We start from the raw sequence: 20,203 nt of genomic DNA, 5'->3' as shown, positions 1-20,203 counted from the left end.
ACAGCCAGGGCGGGCGGGGGGGTGAGGGGGGCACTCGGGTGGGGGAGATGTTTCACACCCCCCCCAGTAAGCGGAGCACCCCTTGGGTGACCAGGAGGGGATGGGCTGGGACAGTGGGGGGCACTCCTGGTGATGGGATGAGGCTGGGGAGGGTCTTGGGCTGCCCTCCGCCCCAACGTCCCTCCCGTCTCCTCTTCCTCGCTGCTTTTTAACCAAGCAGGGAGACCCCCGTGCAGAGCAGGGGAAGAGGAAGGGGCACCCCAATGCTTGTACCCCTCCTTCCCTCACGTCTCCCCACGGGGAGCCTCGCTGCAGCAGAGCCTGCCTGCGCAAGGATGCGCTGCTCGCACCGCGCTTTGCAGCTGAGGCTGCCCCCGCCCTGCTGGAGGGTCCCCCTGTCCCCAGGGCTGGCAGCACCCCACACGCGCCAGGGGCCCCTTCCTGTGTTTGTTAAGACGTCGTGAATCAGGCGTCTGGTTTTCGGTTTAAGCCAATATTTACCAGCCGAGAGCTGCCAAAATAAAGCCGCGGCTTCACCAGTAAATATAGGGCTGAGATGGGGCGGGGGGGTTATGCGTCCCCTTCCTCAGCACAGCCACCCCCTTCCCACCTCTCTGGTGCCTCCATCCTCCTTCTGCCAGAGTAGGGACACCACAAAAATGGTGACACCACAAAATCCCCCCATCAAACACACCAGAGATTAGCCCAGCCTGCCCCCCACTCCAATATCACTCCCCCTCCTTCCAGGGGGACTCCCGCTGCAGAGTGTCAGGGTCGGGGGCATTTCAGGGACCCCCAAGGCTGCGCTGCCCCTGGGTAGGGGGATCGCCGCTGTGCTGCGGTCCCCGCGCTGTGGGCACGGTGCCGCTGCCCTCTGCCGGTCCCGGCACGGCCGGGGCTGGGCGTTGCTCACATCCTGCCCCTGCCGAGAACACAAAGCCCCGGACGAGGCCGGCCCTGGGCAGGCAGGGCTCTCAGGATCCCCGGTGTGTGTCCCAGCCTCTCCGGGGTGCTTCCCACTGGTGTGGAACAGCGTGTGGGGATGAGGACCCCACACAGACGGGGAGCCCAGGGACAGACCCTGTGTCCCGTGTCCCCCTCCCCTCGCTCTGCCTGGGGCTGGCTGTCTGCTGCAGGAGAGGGGCTGCTGTCCCTGCCCCCATCCCCATCTACCCCTTACCCCACACCTCATCCTGCACCAGTGAGGACATTGATCTGGTAGCCTCTTGCCAGGACCACCACGACAATGAGAACAAGACCCTCCAGACTTTCACTGCCCACCACAAGCTCAAAACTAAAATCCAGGTCAGAATTTTCTCCTCTTGCAGCTCCTCTGAGCCAGACTTGCAGGGGCCAGCAGGTCCCCACATTGCTCCCCATGTTCCCTTCAGCAATGGGGACTCCCCGAAGCTGTGCCACCCTCCCAGATGTGTCCCTGGTGTTTCTGAAGGTGCAGATGCTCAAGCTGCCAGTCACCCTTGTCCTGAAAAGAAAGTTCCCTGCAGCACCTTCTCAGCTGCCAGGGATGGCTCCCAGCCTTTGTGGCCTCCCCATCTGGTGCAGAGCCCTCGGGGCAGTGGGGAGTGGCACTGTGGGTGCCTGGTTCTTGCTCTGCCCCAGGGATAGAAAACCATGGGGTGAAGTCTGCACTGGAGAAGCCAAGAACCTCTCCGAGGATCCCTTCATCTCCTGCTGCTTCCACTGCTCTGCCAGACAGGTACTTCCTGTTCCTCACTGTGCTGTGGTACATCTGTGCTCCCTCTCCATGCCCAAAACGCTGACCCTGAGCTGGGCATCACACCCTGCAGCCCACCCTGCCCAGGGCACAGCTCTGCTGAGGGCAGGGCTGAGGGGATTGGGACCTTGCTGCCAGCCAGGGCTGCTTCCAGCACCATCACTCTCCAGGTCCATCCCGAATTCCCAAAGCTCCTGCACATCTTGCAGCCTGAGGAGGTGATCTACAAGATGCTGGTGGAGGTGTTGCACAAGGAGGTCCCATGGCACACACAGCTGCTGCCTGCACAGGGTCCTTTGCAGGGGGGGCTCCCACTTGGCTGAGCCACATCTGCCCACCCTGAGGAGGAGGTCCAGCTCCCAGCTCGATGGTCATCCAGAGCCTGCAGTGTGGCAATACAGAGGTGGACACAACCACCAAGCACCCTGAGCACCCACAGCTTCAACACCACCTCCAAGTCCCTCTTTCCTGGCAAGAAACCCTTTCTATGGAATGCTTCCAACCAAAGCAGCCACAGCAGGAAATAAACCGAGTCAAGCACAACCCAGGCGGCTCCCTCAGATCCTGGGGCTGCTGCATCTTCCTCTCCCCAGCATCCCCTTTTTAAAACTCCCCTTGAGTAGAGCTCAGCCCATGGCTTGCTACTGGCCTAGCCCAGATTATTGTAGGATTGCACACACATATAGGTAAAGCCATCATGCCCATGTGGCTTTTTCCGGGACCTTCTGGCCCTGCCGTCCCCGTCCTGGGTCGAGTGAAAAAGCCACCTTGCAGCTTGGCAGAAGCTGCTCTTTACTCAAATTCTCCCACAGCCAGATCCAGGAATCCCTGGAGAGGGGGAGAGACACGGTGGCAGAGGCAGCACAGAGGGGAACGGGGGGGGGGGTCTCTCTTCACCACCGCCTGTAGGAGTCCTGGGGGTCCCTGCAGACACCGAAGTCGCTGTTGGTGATGGAGCCCACGATGGTTTTATCGGCGTCACAGGTCAAGCCTCTCTCACATGGACACTTGTAGTAGACCCCATAGATGCTCTGCAGGGAACAAGGGCACAGTGCAGTGTGGGGGACATGCCCCCATCCCTGCCCAGCCCTGGGAGCAGGGAAGCACCTACCTTTGGGGAGCACGCCTGGAACTCAGCTGCCTGCGGAGCACATCGGGCCAGGCTGAGGCCGTTGACGCGGTGGCAGCAGCCGCTCTTGCACTGGGCACTCTGCAGGCACAGCTCCCCGATCTCCTGCAGCACAAGGCAGGGCCTGAGCACCAGGTCCCTCTCTGTTCCCCTTCGATCTCCCCCTAGCTGTGAGCCCAAGGGGTTTGGGTGGGTGTTGAACACGAGCTCTGCCTTTCAGCTGAGGCTCAGCACCACTGCCCACATGCCCCAGCCTCCCTCTCTGCAGTGTTTCCTCAGTCTGGCCCAAAATACCACCCACCAAAGTGGTGTTTTTTGCTGGACTCATGGGAGTAGGGCTGAGACACCACAGGGAAGACATCTCCCTTCCCCAGTCCCTGTGAGCCACCCAGGGTGGGGGTCCTGGCTGGCTCAGGCAGCTGAGAGCTTCAGTCTGATCCCCTTTCTGTCTTTCCTGTCCCTTTATAGAGCTGATTTCCCAGGCTCCAAATTCCCTCACAACACCAGAAAACCCAGCAGACCCCTCCAACCCTCCACACACTGCGTGTCCCTTGCAGCAGCTGGAGGGTCCTGTGCCAAGGACAGGGTCTCCTCTTACCAAGTTGAAGATGAGCCCTCGCTCGTGCTGTGCCGACAGGGCTGGGGCCAGGAGCAGCAGGGCCAGGAGCAGGCAGGCAGGCAGCACGTTGGCCATGGTGGGCTCGTTTGTGGCTCTGCCACGGGGCCAGCAGGTGTTTTATAGCCGCGGTCTCCATCAGCTGACCTGGCTGCTCCTATCACACCTCAACTCGTGGCATTGGGGCACTGCTGCACTGCCCAGAGCAAGGAAACAGCGATGCCTGGGCAGCCAGTGCTTCCAGGTCCTGCTCCCAGGTGACTGTCCCCCACTGATGATGTCAACTTGCCCTTTGGCAGCTCCTTTGGCCAAAGGGAACACAAAATAATGGCACTGCTGTGCTTCTCGTCCTTCCTCCTCTACTTCCCCCTGGCAGCAGAGGGTTGTGGAGCTGGAGTTCTCTGGAACGCCCTCCTTGCTGGGTGCTGCTGATGGGTTCATGGGCAAAGTGAGGGCTGGTTGTCACGGCAGGAGCTCTGCTCCTTGGGAAAGCCACCAGATCCTCCATCACTCAAACGGTGGGATCATGGACACCAAGAACCCTGCTGGAGAAAGCTCATATTGTGCAGGATAGCACAGCCCCCTGTGAGGATCCAGAGCCCACCAGGCTCCCCAGCCCAAGGGCCAGCACTTCAGCCTGCCCTGACAAATATTTGCTCTGTGTTTCAGTGCTTGGGGGGTGTGGCTGATGAAAGGAAAGCAGCCCTGGGAACGGCACAGCTTTTCATGCCCACAGTGTCTTGGACATGATTAATGACCATGCAGCCCTGGCCTTTGACAGCCACAGGAGCGATGCTGAGGCTGACACTGGCTGCGGGGTGACTGTCACACACAGTCCCCACAACAGGAGCTGAACCTGTGTGGTCACTTAGGATGCAGGGCAGATGTGGCTCCTGGAGAGAGGTCCCAAGGTGGACACAAGTGTCTGCAGCCCTCTGGGGTTGCCCATGCTCCTCTGGCAGCAGGACATGGGGTCATGGGGCTTGGGCAGAGACCTGGCCCTGCCCAGGTGCTGGCTGACAACCCGGTGTGTCATGCTGGCAGGATGAGCCATTTCCCTTTCTGAAGTGGAGCCTCCCAGCCTGCAGCCCACCACCCCAATGAGGCAGCACTCTTCATACTCCCCACCAGTGTGGGAAGACCCTGGTGACACTGGCTGGGAGGGCAGAGGGGAGCAGCCGAGGGAACACAGAATTTGGGACACATCTCAGGGCACACAGCAGAGCCTGGAGGGTTCCTGGAGATCATGGCACAGCCCCTGGCACATTCTGGGGCACACGCTGGGGGTCAAGACACCTCCTGGGTCTCATCCAAACACGCATCCAGGGGGATGCGGCACATCCTGGGACACACCCAGGGGTGCACGGTGCAGCCCAGGCACATCCTGACACACATCCCGGGTGTGCATGGCACATCCCGGGGCACACAGCACGTTACTGGGGGCACGGCAGGGGACAGAGCGCACTCCTGAGGGCATTGCAGGGCACAGGGGCACTCTGGGGTACAGCCCACAAGCACAGGGTGCCTCCCAGGGCACACGATGGGGTGCACATCGGGGGTATTTGGGTTATCCCAAGGTGCGTGAAGAAGGCTAAGGGTGCATCCCGTGAGAGCATCCCAGGGACAGAGGGGCACATCCTCGGGGCTCGTTCAGGGAGCATCCAGGGAGCACGTCCCGAAAGGCACCGCCCGCCTCCTCCCGCGCCCGCCCCTGCTCTTCCCGAGTCCCCCCCGGCTCGGCGAGGGTGGGAGGAGGTCTCGCCACCGCCCCCCGGGGCGGTCCCGGTGCCGGAGCCGGTGCCGGAGCCTCCCGCCGCCCCCGCGGCCGCCGGGCGGGGCCGGAGCGGGGCCGGGGCCGGAGCGGGGCCGGAGCGGGCACCCCGGGAGCGGGGCCGGGGCCGGAGCGGGCACCCCGGGAGCGGGCACCCCGGGAGCGGGGCCGGGGCCGGAGCGGGGCCGGAGCGGGCACCCCGGGAGCGGGGCCGGGGCCGGAGCGGGGCCGGGGCCGCTGCCCCCGCCATGTCCAAGCTGCTGCCGGCGCAGGAGGCGGCGCGGATCTACCACACCAACTACGTGCGGAATGCGCGGGCCATGGGGGTGCTCTGGGCCCTCTTCACGCTCTGCTTCTCCATCCTGATGGTGGTGACCTTCATCCAGCCCTACTGGATCGGCGACAGCATCGACACGCCGCAGGCCGGCTACTTCGGCCTCTTCTCCTACTGCATCGGCAACGCGCTCACCGGTGAGCTCATCTGCAAGGGCAGCCCCCTGGACTTCGGCACCATCCCCTCCAGTGCCTTCAAAACTGCCATGTTCTTCGTAGGCATCTCCACCTTCCTCATCATCGGCACCATCCTCTGCTTCAGCCTCTTCTTCTTCTGCAACGCAGCCACCGTCTACAAAGTCTGTGCCTGGATGCAGCTGGCAGCGGGTGAGCAGCGCTGGGGAGATGCACGGGGCGCGGGGGGGGCTGCCCGTGAGCCGATCCTTTTCCCTTTCTGCCCTCGACTCTGCTGGGGGGGTGGGGTGGCCAGTTAAGAGACAACAGTGTCACCTCCATGCCCTTTGCTCCCCCTTACTGGTTACCAGTGGGGAGTTTTTAGTAAAAGACTCCTTCAGAGCAGCTGAGACGCAGCAAACTCACCGCATGTCGGGTGATGCTTGCCCGGGTGCTGCTGCTGCCGCCAAACCCCGTGGCCCCACTTACCCCACTTCTCCCAGTGCCACTGCTCCTGCTCAGCCGCAGGGAGGCTTCAGAGGATCAGTTCGAGAACACAAAAAAAAAAAAACAAAACAACCCAGGACACAGAGCGCTCTGCTGTGTCTGGAATCCTGCAGGAATTAAGCAAGGAGACGGTGATGACGTTTGCTGGGCCAGTGTAGTAACTCCCTGAGCTCAGGGAGTTATAGACGAGGAAGATGAAACACGAGGAGGGGACTGACTGACTGATTTGGTACCACCACTCTCATTTTATTACTTTTCTGCTCATCCCGGTGGATCTCCAGCTTTCCCCCTCTCTCTCCCAAGGCACTTGAGACACCTGGTAACCCAACTCCCGTGTTTGATCAGAGCCTCAGCTGAAAGGCAACCCAGCGCTTTGCTGCTCCTGAATCATTCATGCGAGCCCTGGCCACAGCCCCCACTGACACCCCGTGGGAGGTGGCATCGGGGTTTCTTCAGTTCCCAGCTAAAGAATCGAGCTCAAGCAAAGATTTAGATAAGAAGCTTGGGGCAGCTCAGCCTCCTGGGGAGCTGGAGCAGGGAAAGGCTTTGCTGTGGTAGTTGGGGTTTTTACTTTTTTTGTTGTTGTTGTTCCGAATGGGGGAAGAGGAAATGGTCACAGGCAGTTCTGGCCAGATGGACAGGTACTGCTGCATTTTAGGCATTATTTTAAAAAGCGGGCAGGCTAAGAGAGGATCAATTTCCTGGCCTTTGCTCTGCACCAGGTGCATTTTCACAGAAATTATTTCTTTCCCGCTTCCCCATTTTTCTGTGTAACTCCTCTTGGTTAGTTACAGGGAAGATTAATTAAATATAGAATAAACCAACTGCGTTTCCATTAAGAGGAATCCTCTCTGCAGACCAAGGACGCTGCCTGTGCGCCTTGCTGCTCGCTTGTCCCCAAGCCAAGGAAAAAGAGAACATTGGCAAAGGACAAGACAGCTGCCCCGAAAGGGGTTTCTGGTTTACTGAGCACCCTGTGGCAGAGAAGAGGCAGTGGTGTGAGGCAGGGTGCATTTCAGGAAGCTGCAGATGTCCACGAGGGGAGGGACAAACATCTGCTTGTCCAGAGCTCCCACCATGGGGTTATTTCTTGTGTGAGTCAGGGACTGCCTCACATCTGCACCAGTTACTTCCATGCTCTGCAGCAATGTAAGAATGGAGGATGCAAAGAGTTTTTCTTAATCACGTCCCAGAACCTTGCAGATGAACTCATCCCAAGCCTGGTCATTGTTCTTGTCCAGTAAATACAATTTCTTTGAGGGGGGCAAAAAGGCACTTCAGAGATTTTGGGGCATGAGCCACCCTTCAGCAACCTGCTGGCACCGAGGTTGTTGCAGGTGCCATGGCAAAGCTGCAAAGGTGAGGTGCTGGGGACCCCGTGGCCAGGCTGGAGCAGCTCTCAAGGTTGTGTGTGAGCTCTGAGAGTAGTCACAGGAGGAGCTGGTGCTGGAACCACCACAGGTGAACAAGCAGAATTAATCTGCCTGCAAAGCTGATGTTGATGGCAGCTCTACCTTAGCAAACCCTAAGCTGGAATCGGCTGCAAGGCTGTAGCCAGGTTCTCCATCTTGCACAGGCTAAACCCACTGCAGTTTTGTTTGGAGAAAGTATTTCCTTGGAGTGACACAGCCAGAGCTCCGTGCAGAGGCAGGAGAGATGTTGCCCAGGCAACGCCGTGATGAGGGATGCTGGTACAGCACGTCCTTGACTGTGGGGAGGCAGCACAGCCTGGATCCTGCTCCTCCCTGCCTGTGGAGCAGAGCCCACGGGAATGAGCAACCACAGGGCCTTTCAAGGGACGAGTCTGTGGTACCTGGTGTGTTTGTAGCATGATGTTTGCTCCTCCAGCTGCTCTCTCCTCTTCAGTATTGATGCCTGGAAAACAGCATAGATCTTTCCAACTGGAGTGAATATAAAAGCAAGCCTTTAGTTGAAAGCCTTCAGGTACACAACAACAATCACACATGGTACAGTAATTGTAATTTTTATAAGGTTAATCAATTAGTATACTTATCATATACTGTCCAATTAAAAGGTTAGTTGGTTAGGTAATAATTCCTGGGGTCCTGAGCTGTGGGGTATGCCCAGCCCCTGCCCTGCAGGGAGGCCTGCTGATAAAGAGATTGTACAACCTCCCAGCAGAATCCCCTTGGAAAAGGCAGCACTTTCGGTTATGGCGAGAGACGACACAGAACCACGATCCTCTGGGAGACCCTATGTAGATCCTTTGTAACCCATTGGCTTTTACCCTCTCACACCCACCTCTGTATCCCCATAAAAGAAGCCTGGCTAGCTCAGTCGGGAGAGCGAGCCTCTCACTGGTCACCTTTCGCGGGTGCAGGACAATAAAGCCACCTATGCAGGAATGCCACACGGGCCTCTCGTCTCTCTTTCCTGGTCTGGCCTGGAGATTGCCTCACAGAGCAAGAGCTGAAATCACTAGCTGAAAATCACTCAAGAGCTGTTAGCTTGCTGAAACAGGCACCTCTCTGCAAAGGCACTCCAGTGGCCGAGGGAAAGCTGCACGGGCCCTGGGAGACGGTTCCTCACAGGACCATCTCTCCGGACCGGTCAGGGCTTCCTGGGTCTGAGCTACAGACCCCACACTGACCCACTGGAAGCAGTCTAGAGGTTTCTTTTGCCCCACTTCTGTTATGTCTGCTCCAGGTTCTGGTTGGAAAACAGAATGTCATTGTAGCTGGTTCTCTTCTTGGAATAAGACTAAACCATTTTTAGGAATGTGTTTATAAGGTTAGCTTATTATTCCTAAAGGTAGTAAAGAAAGGAGAACTAGTAGAAGCTACAGCCATGCTTAGCAATCTACAAAGCTACAAATATATAAAAAACATAAAAAGCTAAAAATCTTAGGCATCAGTATCAGCTCAGCAGCAGCTGGTGGGCACTAATGTCCCCCTCTCCCTGCAGCTACCGGGCTGATGATCGGCTGCCTGATCTACCCCGACGGCTGGGACTCGAGCGAGGTGAGGCGAATGTGTGGGGACAAAACAGACAAATACACGCTGGGCGCCTGCACCGTGCGCTGGGCCTACATCCTGTGCATCATCGGCATCCTCGACGCCCTCATCCTCTCCTTCCTGGCCTTTGTGCTGGGCAACCGGCAGGACAACCTCCTCCCCTCGGATTTCAAGGTGGAGGAGAAAGGTGAGTGCAGAGAGAACACTCCGACTGCAGCGTTTCAGCCCCACAGGTCACTGCTGTCGTTTGGGTGGATGGTGGGTGGCTTCCTCCCTGCCACAGTCACACGCTGCTCTGTAGGGATGGAGCAGGCAGAAAATTGATGGAGAACAAGGCAGGAGCCCAAATTCACCCAGATTACCATTCCCAAGCCTCTGGGGCTTTCTCCTCATCCTGTTTTAAACATATTCCTTTTTGAAAACAAACCTGCAAAACACACCCAATGCTTTCTGGTTTACAAATTAACTCTGCAATTCTCTTTCTGTTTTTACAGAAGAGGGAAATGACTGACAGAGCTGATCACCACGTAAGTGATAACCCACACAGATTTTTCATATTCCCAGCATCCACGATGTCACTGTTGTATTCTGATTACCAAGGGACTGACAGCTGATTTTGGTGCTGGAGTCACATTGTTTTTATTTGTGGTTAGAGGAAATAGTCTTTGCTTTGCTTCCCAAAACTGGGAAAGCACAAAGCCTTGTGTAAAACAAAACAAGCATAAAATTTGAAGCCATACTCCATCTCCCAACAGCTGACTTACTCTTTCTGTTCCCAGGGACATCCAGAGCTCTTCTTCCATCAGCCCTTTTCTTTGAAGTGACTCTTCTAGGAAGCCTAAACTTACCAAATTCTGTGGATTTTCTGCAGCTGTTTTCCTCACCCATGGGGCTGCTCTTGGCTCACAGCTCTTGTGGAGCTTATTTGGTTGGAAGAGCCCAAAATGGACATAAGAGTTTTTCTGAGTCCATCCGCAAGAGGGACAAGAGGGGAAGGATGGCAATTTTCTGCTTTTGGAGGGTTTGTACACCTTCTTTCGAGGAAATTACTTATGAATTAAAAAAACCACCACCAAAACATCAGTGTTTTGGATTTTGTACTCGTCTCCTGAGGGCAGAGGAAAACATCTGCCATGTCCCAGGCTGCCCTTTTACTGGAAAAATACCATGACAGGCCAATTCCCAGCTCAGCCATGAATCACTTTCCTGCTCTGGGCAACAATAACCAAACACAACCTCTGGAAAAGGGCACTTTTCTGGGAAAAAAAGAAAACCAAACAACAAAACCAGAAACCAGCATGCTGGGCTGCAGCAGGCCTGGAACAGCACCCGCAAAGCACAGCAGCAGGTTCCAGTCAGCATCAACTCCCTGCATCACCCAGTTCATCTGATTTACCCATCATCTCTCCCATCCAACACCCATCCATGGCAGCCCTTGGCACAGCCCATTTCTGCAGAGGACAAAGCAGCTCTTACCTGGTCAGGACCCAAAATCAGCCTCCATTATAATTTTCATTTTTACTTGCTGTAAATTACTGGTTCCTGCAGCAGTCAATTCAGTTCAGTTCTAACAAATACCTTCCAGTTTTAGGCTTTCCTCTAAAAAAAGTGTTTGGGAAGGTTTTATTGAGACTTTTGGCTAGATAAGGCAGCAGAGGTATGACAGATTTGAAGAAAAACATATTTTAGAATGGAAAAATTCCAGCAGAGTTGTCCTATTTTTTGCTCTTCTCCCCTTTTTAAAATGGATCACAATACCAGCAACAAAATCTTTACCTACCTCATTCTGGAAACAAAAACTGTGTGCTCACTAGTGGAACAAATTCCATCCCTGAGCCCCTGACTCAGAATTATAAGGGGAACGTATGAAGACTAGGGCTCAGTTATTAAATAATCTGTTTATTGTAGGGCTTTCACAAAGGGAAAAAAAAAAAAAAAAAAGACAAAGCACCCAAGTAGAAAGAATAAAAATGTATTTTCCTTCAGGTTTTAGACTGACACAGCAAGTACAAATCCTTTAGTGTGAGCACTTCGTGGCAATTTGGAAATGGAACAAAGCCCTAGTGAACAAGCGGACGGTACAAGACTGAATCATGACAGCTGCTTCTGCAGGTCTTCAACTCACAAGCTGGCTCTAGCCTTGGCTATCATGGTAAAAAAACCCCTCCTCCAGTCAGGGCTAGCAGAGGGAAGGGAAGGAAGGATGGGCAGGAGCTCTCAAGAGTCAAAGAGTGCAGGCCCCTTCTGGGAAATGTTCCTTCATCAGCCAGTCTCAAGTAGGCAGGACTGGGTGAGCTTTCAAGACTGCAGGAATTGTTTGCCCTGCCAATGTATCTTCACAGAAAGTTGGAACCCAGTACTGTCTGCAGTCCTCCTGTAACAGATACAGAAGTGACCCACAACTGGAAAATGCCGGATGAAAGGAAAAAACCAAAAGAAAAGGTCAATTCAGCAGTTAAAAACATTTTTTGGTATGGTACCTGCCTTTCTTTTTTTTATGATATGCATAGAGAACCTGATCTACCACTAAAGGAACATGCGGCATGATTTGCATAAATAAGCCAAATTGGGCTCTGAAGTGGAGAAACTCTGTTCAAGTGGATTAAATGGCCCCGTTTGTGAGTGAATGATCCTTACAAACCACAGTTCCCAAACACAGACACAGAAGGGACACATAACAGTGGTCTTGGCAGCTTTGGCAATGGAAATTGTCTTGGATAGCATCTGCACGGTCTCCAGCAACTTCTATCCTCTGCAAACCACCACAAATCCAAAGGCCTGTTTGGTCCAGAGTAAGGAAGTGTCTCTGAAGTCTCAACATTGCCAAATCTTGCTTAGAGAAGAGTGGGATGCACTGAATCTGTAACAGGATGGGTAAGTCTAGAAGAAGCCATCATAGAACTATCAAATGCCACAGTGATTTAACTTTTAATTAAAATTAACCCATTATGTCCAAACCCCCTCTGAGAAGCTTACATAGAAATCCCATAGAACATTTTTTTATTTGGGGTAACTCTAGAAACAGCTTCTAATCCAGTATCTACGTGGAAAAGTCAGTTCTCTTCCACTTCTGCTAGCTCTCTTCTTGTGCTAATGGCCCAGAAAATAAAAGGCAGTCCCATCCTGGGAAGTTATTTCTGAAGGCCTGCACCTGAAGCAAATTAAAAGAAATCTTTACACTGGAACTTCAAGTGTTGATTTTCAAAGTCCACAGCTGCAGCTGGGCTGTGATACAGGTGCTGCAACCCTTTCCTTGGAAAAAAAGTGAATGGTCAAAAAATGAAAAGTCACAGCAGACTGCATCAGTGAAAGCCAATCTCTCATGAATACCACCTCAAGCAAGGCAAAAAAGTGCCAGTAAGGGATAAAAAACCCCAAAAACTTATGGCTCGCTATCATGTTAAGAGTTGCCTGCAACAAGGCTCTCTCTGCAGGCTGAGGGTGCACCCATCTGTTGGCTGAGGGTTGTGCGTTTAGTCAGTTCCAGCTTTTGCTTATTTTGCTTGTCACCTTTAAGTCACAGGCATTGAAGTAGAAAACGTCACCAAGTCCAGAAACTATTCTGACTATCAAGGGCACAGGGAAGGAGAAAAAGTAAATGGACAGGGCACTTTGGAGGAAGAAATAAAGGATACTAAAACCTAGGTTTAAAAAGCTCTTTCAAAAGCAGTACTAAATAAAAGTTGTGACTGGAAAGCAAAGAAAACAGTAGACACTTAAGAGAGTGATGGCAGATTTCAAGGTCTTTGCTCTAACAAGGATCTGGCACCACCTTGATGCCAACTGTTACATCTCACCCCATCAGTAGCTACTGGATCAACAGTGGGAAAATTGACTCCTGAGTCAGTGAGATCTTCACAGGAAGACAGGAGGGTTGGAATTTAGCTAAGGGAGATATCTGAGCACGGGTGAGCTCACATCTGTCACACACAGTGCCTAACAGTGAGGAGACTGAGGAAAAATCTCTGATTCTAGTTAATTAGTCTTTGGTGAAGCCCAATCAAGGCAAAAACATGGATGATGCCCACTGGCTGAGGAGAGTCCCCATTAAGTCACACAAACAAATTCAGCAGAACGGGTTAGATTTATCTAAAATCTTGGAAGCCTTGAAGGAAGAACTCCACACTGAAACTGAACAAGGAGAAATATGGGTCTGGGAAAGGGCAGCTGGGTGTGTAGGCTATGCTGTAAACCAGAGTATAACGTTGTGGCATTGCTTGGAAGCTTCTAGGAGTTAAGCCAGGGGTGCCTGAGACACTCTGCTGCTGTAGCTCGTTTCTCTGGGATCAGCTCCAGCATAGGGAGTAAGAAGTCTGTGAATGCAGCTGCCTCATCTTGGGACCACTCGTATTTTTCCACCAACACTTCAAAAAGGCCCCAGGGCTTCAGTTTGGTGATGTGCTTCAGATCACCTGAAACCCCAAGACAAACGGGTTAAGTGCAAGACAGGGGAACAGAGCAGCTCAATAAAATTGGCTGAACAGCCAAACATGATCGAGTGAGCTCAAGAGACTGTTCAAAGGAAATAAAAAGTGCTAGGGCACACTGAAGGGACAAGTCAATTATATTAAACCCCCTTTTCTATCTGCTTCAGAAGCCTGTTATAGAAATGTACTTCCTCAAAGGGTTCTTTTTTCACCCCCTGCTATTTCAGCTCTCCTATCAGCAAATATTAACTTCATTAAATTACCAATTATGCTGCTTGACATGACAGATAAACTGTGCCACTGAGTCTGGAATACATGCAATGCATGGAGCACTGTTTGAGAAATCAATAAACTACTAATAAAGAAGGGGTTGTTTTTATAAAAAGAATTAATAAACTAGATCAAAACCTAATTTTTTGACTCAATACATTTCTGGGGTACTCAGGACTTTTATGATAATGTTTTGTGTTCTGAGCAACATGGCTCATGATGCCAGGCACTATTTAAGGTGCCTGGCATGCCAGAAATGGAGTCAGGCTGTCTAGAAAAGCCTTCAAAAGTGAGTCCTCACCTCTAGCTGACAGAGATCAGCTAAATAAAACCACATCAAGTTTGACAAAACATCTACTGTGCTGTTTTTCTACCTGCTGCATTTGACCTACACCAAGATGCTGAGCACTGGGGTGTAGGATACTTTTAGGAGTAAGACAAGAATGCCTTACATTTAGCTGCAGTTTTACTGATAAAGCATTTCATAAAACAAAGGAAAGACTTAAAGATACATCTTTGCTGGCATCTATTTCTAACTGGCATTTCCAGCAAGATACTCCTGTGTATTTGGGGCAAGGGATGAGGAGATAAGTGATATTTGCTTTGTTTCCTTTTACCTTTTTTGGTGAAAAACTCCTTGGAATACTTTCCTGCCAAAATGAGCTTGCGAGGTATTTTCCCCAGAAGTTCTATGATCAATGCAATATGATCTGCATGTGAAAAATAAAAAAAAAACCAAACACAAAAAGACAATGAGATTCATCCACACAAAACATCTCTATGCTATTTTCATGCTCTGGGATATAAGGATAAAGACATTATCCCTTAAAAATTACTTTGGAAATGCACCTGAAACCAGATTACACTAAGCAGCAACAAAGACAAGAGGAAAGAGGAAAACAGATACGGGCAATTTGAGGCACAATCGGTTTTGAGACACAAGGTAGAGAATCCAGCAGCAAGAGGAATGCAGAACACCAGAACAAGAACATGGACTTTGTTGCACAGTGTTTTACTGCAGAGGCTTGAGCACAGTTGCTGCTGATTTGGGTAAATTATCTTTTTGCAAGGAGCTTTTGCATTGTAAATTTGTAAGAGAAGGCTCATTTTGAAGAGGCAACCGTTGGATTTCAAGTCCCATTTTAAAAAGGAAAAGCGGAGACAAACAGACCTTCATCTCGTGAGTAATCTTCCCCAGAGTGAGGCTCGAACAGATAGTCCCCTGTTGCCAACTCAAAGGCCTAAACAAACAGAAATGAGCACATTAAATCACTTCAAAACACTCTTAAGATGTACTGCAGGTTGACTCTGCAAATCTCTGTGGGCCAGAAGCAAAGCAGTGGGAAAGAATAACCTGCAAAACTCTGTCAACAGCTATAATCTTAAATACTCCATTACAGCCTAAAATGTGCAGTGACTTTGCAACACTTCAAAAACTGCATTAAAAACGTCATAGGATGAATTTTGGGTGCAGGATCACCAGCTAACCACAAAGTTAAGGTATTTCACATGCTTAGCCTTTGCTCTTCCTCGTCAGAGTTTTGCAAAAATAACACCATGTCCAAGCTATAGTTTCTAGGGTTGGATATTTTTAGTTTGTTTTGTTTGCTTGGAGTTTTTTGGGATTCTTCCCTCTCCCCAGTTTTCATTTGTTTTTCAAACAGTTAATCTCTGAACATCTGTCTGTAGAGACGAAAACACATTTTAAATGAGAAAAACATCTGCACTCATTTCAACTCACCACTTCTAAATTCTGTAACACATTCACCCTTTATATATTTCACTTGTACTCTGACCTTCTGTATTCTCAGTTTTCTTTATGACCTGCTGGTGCCAAACAGTTGAGTCAGGCACACTGTGTAATTCTGGCCACATGCTCTGCAGAGAAAACATGACCCTACTGCATTTTCTTTTACCACATTCATCAAAATCCCAACTTATTTTCCAAGACAGCAAAAATGTATATTTTCCAAACTTAAATTATAAAAACCAAGCTTTGGTTTGTAGAAAACACAGAATGGAGACAAAGAAGGGGCACATGCAGTAACTGGCTTGACTGATTTCTTTTCATTGCCACATTCTACATTTGCCAGCTGTTACAGGAACAGCTTCAGCCTAATCTCAGCATTACTCAGCTTAAACATTGATTCCAAACCTGCAGAGGATGATTAAAATTAAAAATTATACTGAAGGCACTTGTGAAACAATGCTAGATGCAACAGAAAGGCTTCTTTTTTAATATAAAAAGATATTGCATCCAGAATTGCCTGGTTGTCTTGTTTTTCCAAAGAGCAAGATGGCAAAGTGCAATCATACTTGAAATCTGCTGATGCTGGACAATGAAACTTTCAAAAGGAAAGCCACATGTGGAGAAAAAGGATAAATAAAAAAACAACTCTGGTGTGGAAACATATTATTCAGCAAGTCTGGGAGTTGACTGAACACTTGTAAGGGTTTCTTGCCAGCAGCTCAGAGGGCAGAGCACAGAGGAGCAACATCCCCAGCTGGCAGAACTCACCATGCAGGCTGTGCTCCAGATGTCAGCAGGGGTGTTGTACCCCGACCCTATCAACACCTCCAGGGACCGGTACTGTCTTGTCTGGATGTCTTCAGTGAAATGCTTGTGCTAAAGAGAAGAAATGTTTTACTAAACAGCTAAAGACTGCTTAGAAGAGGAGAATCAACAACCTGGCAGGCCAGAGTAGATCAAAGCTCATTGCTGTTACATTTCAGCTGCATTTTACATCCTTGTTAACTATTTCCTTATATTCCTGCAAGTGCTGTTTAAATGCTCTACATGAGATACTCCTCCTCAAGTGAAGCAGTCCGGCAATTTAGAGGGAAGCAAGCCACAAAAATCGAATAAAGAAAGACTCTGCAGCATCTCCTACCCAGTCCTGGCAGACAGGCCATGGTCCAGCTACCTTAAAGCAGATAAGCAACAGCAATGTGAGAAATCACCTTGCCAGGCACTGCAAGCCTGACTGCAATTCTGAATTGAGACTCATCCCTCCCAACAGATCTGAAGTAATTTGCCATTTTAGAAGCCAAGTAAAAAGAGACAGTTCTTCTATTTGAAATGTCAAACATTTGAAAGCGGCACAGCACAACCATCAAAGAATAAATCTTGGGAGCTTTATTGTGTGAGTCTCTTTCATGTGCTCGTGAATGCACTGAAATGGTCTGACAAGCTACAAAACCAGCACATCAGAGCAATTGTTTGCAACTTTCTCAGTCTCCAGGAGAGCTACAAACTCCTTCAGCAGTTTCACATGAGCAGATTTCTACACACTGTAATGTAACATGGGTCACAGCCCTATTAAAAGGAATCAATACCCGTGAGGCACCCAAAGCATGGACTGAAATGTCGTGTTTAGAGGACCATTTCTTCCTTTGTGTCCTTGCTTCCCCCTCTTTTTTCCCTGTCGTAGTTTCAAACTTTCACAGCCAGGTCTAAGGATCTGCTTTACAGATTATTTTCCATCTTGGCAAACTGACTGAATCTGCAGGTTTAAACAGTCAATGTGAAAAGACTAAACTTACCACCCAGCAGGCGTTTCCTAGGTCAGCTATCTTCACTTTGAGCTTATCTGCATTCTTGGGCTCAAGAGGATTAAGAAGGAAATTCCCAGCAGCTGATTTTCCTAGAGGCAATGTGTACAACAGCTGATTAAAGCTACATAAGCAGTGTCACCATCTGTCACCCAAATCCTATCAATCTCTCCCCAGCCAGGAAGTTTTTCTTATGGATCAGAACTGCTCCCTCCCTGATGCTTGGGTATAAAAATGAGCATCACTCTGCACTATCAACAACATCATTAAGACCCAACTGGTGTCATTAAGCAGAAGGATAAATGAGCATATGCAAGAGTGACTATTTCCCAGCATTTTTTGCAGAGCCTGTGTGTATTTTAAAAAAACCCTGTTGAAATAAGGGCATTGCCAGAAACAAAACAAGCCTCACAACCCCCCTTAAGCCTTCCTAAATCTTTGAAGGAAGAGTCCCCATGTTACAGCATCTTTCTGACATACCCATCACTCACTGCTGCAACACAATTACAAGAGTTAAAGGATATATTGGGAAAATTGAATCACACGATGGAGAGTAAAAGTATTAAGTCACTAAATGACATCCAGCTGTACCTTTAAAGCTAAAATTTGGGAGAGTTCAAAGCTGGAAATTTGGAAGAGGGCTATGAGAAGCAAAAGATGCCAGTAACCTAGCAAAGGCATCCAGCAAAGTGCAGTTCAAGTTTCAAAATCTAAATTTCTCTTGTTACTGTTCATCCATATAACTCCCCTAGTGGTACTCTGGCAAGAAAATGCTGGAATACTTTTTAAAGTAAGTACAAATGGTAGCTTTACCCTCCTTCTCCAAGCATGTATCACCTGGCATGGACACAAAGAGGCAAAAATGGACAATTTTACCAATTCACATTTTTAACATACACACACCTGGAATGTGTTTAAATTGCTGTACACTACGTCATGTCTTATTTTCTCCTAAGCCTACAAGACACATTTTTTTCCACTCTGAAGAAAATCATATTCAAATAAAAGGATTAAAGAAGTTGGGGTTTTTTTCCTTACACTGTATAAGCTTTGTTTCAGGCTGCATTTTCAGCTCTGGGAAAACATTTACCCATCTTGAGTAACTGAGAGAAGTTATCTTTGCTCCCTATTAAGAACCAAACTGTCAGAACACACTGAACAGTACCAATCCCTTAATTTAACAGCAAGTGACAATCTGTAGACTTAATGAATATCACATAAGCAACACCTGATTCAACAGAGGAAATGTTCCTCCACTGAAAACCAAATGTACAGGTGTTTTTAAAAAGTAGGAATACTTATGCATTCAAAAGTCAAAACTGAAGCACAACTACAACTAGCAGCTACAAACAGCAAATGTCTTGGAGTGTGATTGTCAGGTTAATTACTCCTGGCAGGAAAAGTCTCAAACAGGTGGTTCTGATTACTTCAGCCTAAAAAATGCACATTTCTATTAATATGATGAAGTGTTGGAAAGGAATCTCCCACATCGAGGAGCCCTTTCTTACAAGGTTCTTCTTATACCTTTGTTGTCTGTTGGGCTGTTATTCTCATTCTCATCCTCTGAAGGGATCTCTGTCCTGATACTTTCCTGAAAATTGTTCATCTGCTCACTGAATGCCTGCTGTTCGTTGGACGTGGGCTGACACACCATGGAATCCTCTGGGGCCAAGGGCACAAACGAGTCCGACATTGCTTCTTGAGGCCTGTTCTCTGAGTCACTGTTGTGCTGAGTGTAATTACAGCTATGGAAGTTCTCAGCCTTCTGTGTGTGAGGGTGATTGCCACAGTCATTGGCATTGTGAAGGTCGTCCTCAAGTCGCACAGACCCTTCATTCCCAGAGTTTGTGAAGTCCGTCACTGGGATCACTCCGTTGCAGTTGATTTCTCTTGCACGTTTTTCCACGCTGCTTTCCATGAGATTAGATTGCTCCTGTCCAAGGGCTTGTGCTGGAAGAGGGGGAAAATGAGAATGTAGCAGAATATGTCTTAATAAATAGGTGGAAGCTGTTCAAGGGGGCAGTCTAAATGTAACTGAACACAGTAATTCATTAATTTTGTAACAGGAGATTTCCCAGTCTCATTAGAAGGACAGAACCCAATGCAAACAGGTGAAACGACAACAGCCACCTCTGCTAAAGGTACTCCCTCCTCATACCTACAAGTAAATGGATAACACTGTCCATTCCATGTTGGCAATGCTTTAGGCCCATACCTGGCTTTTTGCTGACATTTTCCTCTGGCGGACTGACTTTTATGAGCATTTCCAAAGGGGTCTGAGCTTCTTCCTCCTCTTCAGGTTGTGTCTGCCCAGGGTTTGCCTCCTTCTCCATTTCCTCTATCTCTTGCATTCGCTTCTCCAACAACTCAGCCTGTCGTTTCTGCTTCTTTTTCAACTTCTTTTTCTTATTCTTTGACATTTTGTCAGCCTACACAGAAGCAAGCAGAGAAATTGGACTGAACATTTTATACTTCAATAAATTTAAAATGCACCAAGGTTGAATTTATCTTAGAGCTGAGGAAGCAGTCTGTGATGAAAATGCTGGAGACAGCTCCTCTCCCAGATAAAAAGCAGCTGTTCTGGGTTTTGAACCACTTGTCTAAGGCTTTTATCAGTGCATTTTTGCCCTGACCTGAAAAACCTACATTATTCTCCAAGTGAGGGATCTCAGACTCCATAAAATAGTCACTTTCAGAACAGACCTTGAGATCACCACAAGGACTCCTTGTTCTGGTGATAAATGAGCCAATACTATTCACAAGTCCAAGACAGC

General features: G+C 49.6%; 3 protein-coding genes across 5 annotated transcripts in view; 1 reads left to right on the top strand and 2 right to left on the bottom strand.

The window, feature by feature from the left end:
• Positions 1 to 350: 350 nt before the first annotated feature.
• CLPS (colipase) lies at positions 351 to 5,309 on the bottom strand. Its single transcript, XM_032132786.1, has 3 exons — positions 3,463 to 5,309; positions 2,847 to 2,969; positions 351 to 2,766 (listed from the first exon to the last, which is right to left on the bottom strand). The coding sequence occupies exons 1-3, from the start codon at positions 3,556 to 3,558 to the stop codon at positions 2,629 to 2,631; spliced, it is 357 nt and encodes a 118-aa protein (XP_031988677.1). The 5' UTR covers positions 3,559 to 5,309; the 3' UTR covers positions 351 to 2,628.
• LHFPL5 (LHFPL tetraspan subfamily member 5) lies at positions 5,308 to 14,019 on the top strand. Of its 2 annotated transcripts, XM_032132785.1 has the most exons (5): positions 5,427 to 5,722; positions 5,804 to 5,911; positions 9,131 to 9,367; positions 9,675 to 9,707; positions 9,960 to 14,019. In XM_032132785.1, exons 1-4 carry the CDS (start codon positions 5,500 to 5,502, stop codon positions 9,689 to 9,691), a joined length of 585 nt encoding a protein of 194 aa, XP_031988676.1. In that variant the 5' UTR covers positions 5,427 to 5,499; the 3' UTR covers positions 9,692 to 9,707; positions 9,960 to 14,019. The 2 variants fall into 2 exon arrangements, with proteins under 2 accessions (XP_031988675.1, XP_031988676.1); XM_032132784.1 differs by having other exon boundaries at positions 5,308 to 5,911.
• SRPK1 (SRSF protein kinase 1) overlaps positions 11,137 to 20,203 on the bottom strand; it is a 26,328-nt gene continuing 17,261 nt past the window's right edge. The window contains exons 10-16 of one of the 2 annotated variants that reach the window (XM_032132782.1): positions 19,645 to 19,858; positions 18,954 to 19,379; positions 17,421 to 17,521; positions 16,396 to 16,503; positions 15,049 to 15,118; positions 14,495 to 14,587; positions 11,137 to 13,592 (exon numbers count right to left, since the gene is read on the bottom strand). In XM_032132782.1, coding sequence (XP_031988673.1) covers positions 13,408 to 13,592; positions 14,495 to 14,587; positions 15,049 to 15,118; positions 16,396 to 16,503; positions 17,421 to 17,521; positions 18,954 to 19,379; positions 19,645 to 19,858 — 1,197 coding nt within the window. In that variant the 3' untranslated portion in view covers positions 11,137 to 13,407. The remainder of the gene's footprint in view (positions 13,593 to 14,494; positions 14,588 to 15,048; positions 15,119 to 16,395; positions 16,504 to 17,420; positions 17,522 to 18,953; positions 19,380 to 19,644; positions 19,859 to 20,203) is intronic. The other variant, XM_032132783.1, reaches the window with a different exon arrangement.

Source organism: Corvus moneduloides, chromosome 24 (assembly GCF_009650955.1).
Source record: "Corvus moneduloides isolate bCorMon1 chromosome 24, bCorMon1.pri, whole genome shotgun sequence".
Classification (NCBI taxonomy): Eukaryota; Metazoa; Chordata; class Aves; order Passeriformes; family Corvidae; genus Corvus; species Corvus moneduloides.
Note: the sequence above shows the minus strand (reverse complement) of the source record. Positions and strands in the feature narration are given on the sequence as shown.

Excerpts from the sequence above, each read along its gene's own strand:
- CLPS (XM_032132786.1), bottom strand. The coding sequence starts at position 3,558 with ATGGCCAACGTGCTGCCTGCCTGCCTGCTCCTGGCCCTGCTGCTCCTG. Across the intron at positions 2,970-3,462 it reads GAGGGCTCATCTTCAACTTG|GAGATCGGGGAGCTGTGCCT; the intron begins GTAAGAGGAGAC and ends CTTGTGCTGCAG. Across the intron at positions 2,767-2,846 it reads TCCAGGCGTGCTCCCCAAAG|AGCATCTATGGGGTCTACTA; the intron begins GTAGGTGCTTCC and ends TGTTCCCTGCAG.
- LHFPL5 (XM_032132784.1), top strand. The coding sequence starts at position 5,500 with ATGTCCAAGCTGCTGCCGGCGCAGGAGGCGGCGCGGATCTACCACACC. Across the intron at positions 5,912-9,130 it reads CTGGATGCAGCTGGCAGCGG|CTACCGGGCTGATGATCGGC; the intron begins GTGAGCAGCGCT and ends CTCTCCCTGCAG.